Source organism: Halyomorpha halys, unplaced genomic scaffold (genome assembly GCF_000696795.3).
Source record: "Halyomorpha halys isolate HHAL.00 unplaced genomic scaffold, Hhal_1.1 Scaffold530.1, whole genome shotgun sequence".
Classification (NCBI taxonomy): Eukaryota; Metazoa; Arthropoda; class Insecta; order Hemiptera; family Pentatomidae; genus Halyomorpha; species Halyomorpha halys.
Window position 1 is genome coordinate 152,536 of NW_027114956.1, and position 1,754 is coordinate 154,289.

The 1,754-nt window shown below is 31.0% G+C and overlaps 1 protein-coding gene across 1 annotated transcript in view; it reads left to right on the plus strand.

Moving 5' to 3' along the window:
• CARPB (Carbonic anhydrase-related protein B) overlaps positions 1–1,754 on the plus strand; it is a 359,623-nt gene that overhangs the window by 141,939 nt on the left and 215,930 nt on the right. The window contains exon 3 of the mRNA XM_067052029.1: positions 957–1,007. Coding sequence (XP_066908130.1) covers positions 957–1,007 — 51 coding nt within the window. The remainder of the gene's footprint in view (positions 1–956; positions 1,008–1,754) is intronic.

The following is a 1,754-nucleotide window of genomic DNA, read 5'->3' on the forward strand; positions in this document are numbered from 1 at the left end:
CTTATTTTTTCTGTATTTCACAATAATTCATCTATCTTAAAATCTACTATAGGCAATGAGAACTAATGTGGAAACGTTAATGGAAATTTTTCTTGACCTCTTAGGACCCAGTGAACCCAGACTGACCTGACGACGAGAGAAAAGTTTATTCCCACAGCCTACACTCTACCCCCCCCCTCCCCCCTGCCTTGATAAGGGACCACTTTCTGTAATTGTTGCGTGACCTTCATAATGTTAATTAAATGTGAGCTGTTCTGTATTCCTGGCTTATATGTCCTCTATATAACATGAATTCGATTTTTGATGCCAATAAACTATTGGCAGTGTAGCTGCATTATGAGCAAACAGTTTAATCAATGGGAGTAGTTTATCCCTTTGAAAATGTGTCTTTGAAACATTAGTTTATGTTAATATATGTTTTTTAATCTTAATATAGAAAACAATGAATTTCATAAAAGACAATATTGATGGTTGATTTTCCCGAAATAGTAGCTAATTTTACCAAATGTTAATGAACTGTTCTTTGACAAAAAACAACTTTCGATATATATTATTTCCCATATATATATTATTTTTTCAATTTATTTCTATAGTACCTGTTTGTACATTGAAACAGATAATATCGGTTTTTTACTTTACTATTGTGAAACTCAAACATTCCCTGTTGTGGTAGAGCATCTTCTATCATCATGTATCAGTTGCTGTAGTGCTTGAAAGTTGATAGGGCTATCATCTATCTCCGAATGTGAGAAAATAGACTTCCGCGCATAGATGCCTTTATTAATTTAGCCCTCATAAATACCTGGAAAATGGTTTTTTACCACATAATTCTTTTTCCTACTTAGAGTTTCTTCTTTAACTTATCCTCAACGATCATATCTTTTCATTATATTTATAATTTTTTATAATAGTATTTGATCATTAATTTACTGATTTGATTTCTCTATTTTTTTCAGGGCTTCTTGGTCTTAGTTGGGAGGAATGGTGGACTTACGATGGTATCTCAGGTAAGTTTATAAAGGATTTTAATCCACATTTTTAATTTAATTGTTTGTTTAAAACTCTAAGTACTAACTTGATTTCTTATTCTTATAACTTAATCGTTATGTTATAACCTTAAAAAAATATTTAAAACTAAAAAAAACTAATTTTTTACTAGAATACTTATTAGTTGCATTCACCCGTCATATATTTAAATATATGCAGTTTGCATCAAAAACTCTAAAGTTACCGTATGACTTAAATATAATTATATATTTTACAGATATTTATACCCATATCTTATTTAATGTATATTTTTAAAATTTCAAAGAATTATAAAATTTGTATTCTAATGACTATGGTCTATATGTAACCAACAAAACATTACATCATGACCTCAACGATCCTGATGTAAGTATTAATTTATCAACTTCTATTAGAACCTAATTCCTTAGCACAATCACCATCCAGTCCTAACCATCTCTATAATCAGCCCGAAGGTTAAAACGGCATTCTGAACCGAGATCTTTTGTAAAATGCTGTTGGACTTCAGGCAAATATGCTGCTCCAGCGCTTTCACTCAGTTGCTCTAAAAAACTGACTACGCGGCTGGGATCTCTTGGAGCCCTGTTTTGCCTTCCACATGGGAGTGGCAAGGCTTTGGTTGGAGTTCCCCGGGCTGAATGTAAATATGTATATAAGTACGAATGTGCATTTTACATAATATAATATTTTATAGTTTATATAAATATAATAATATTTTAATTCATACA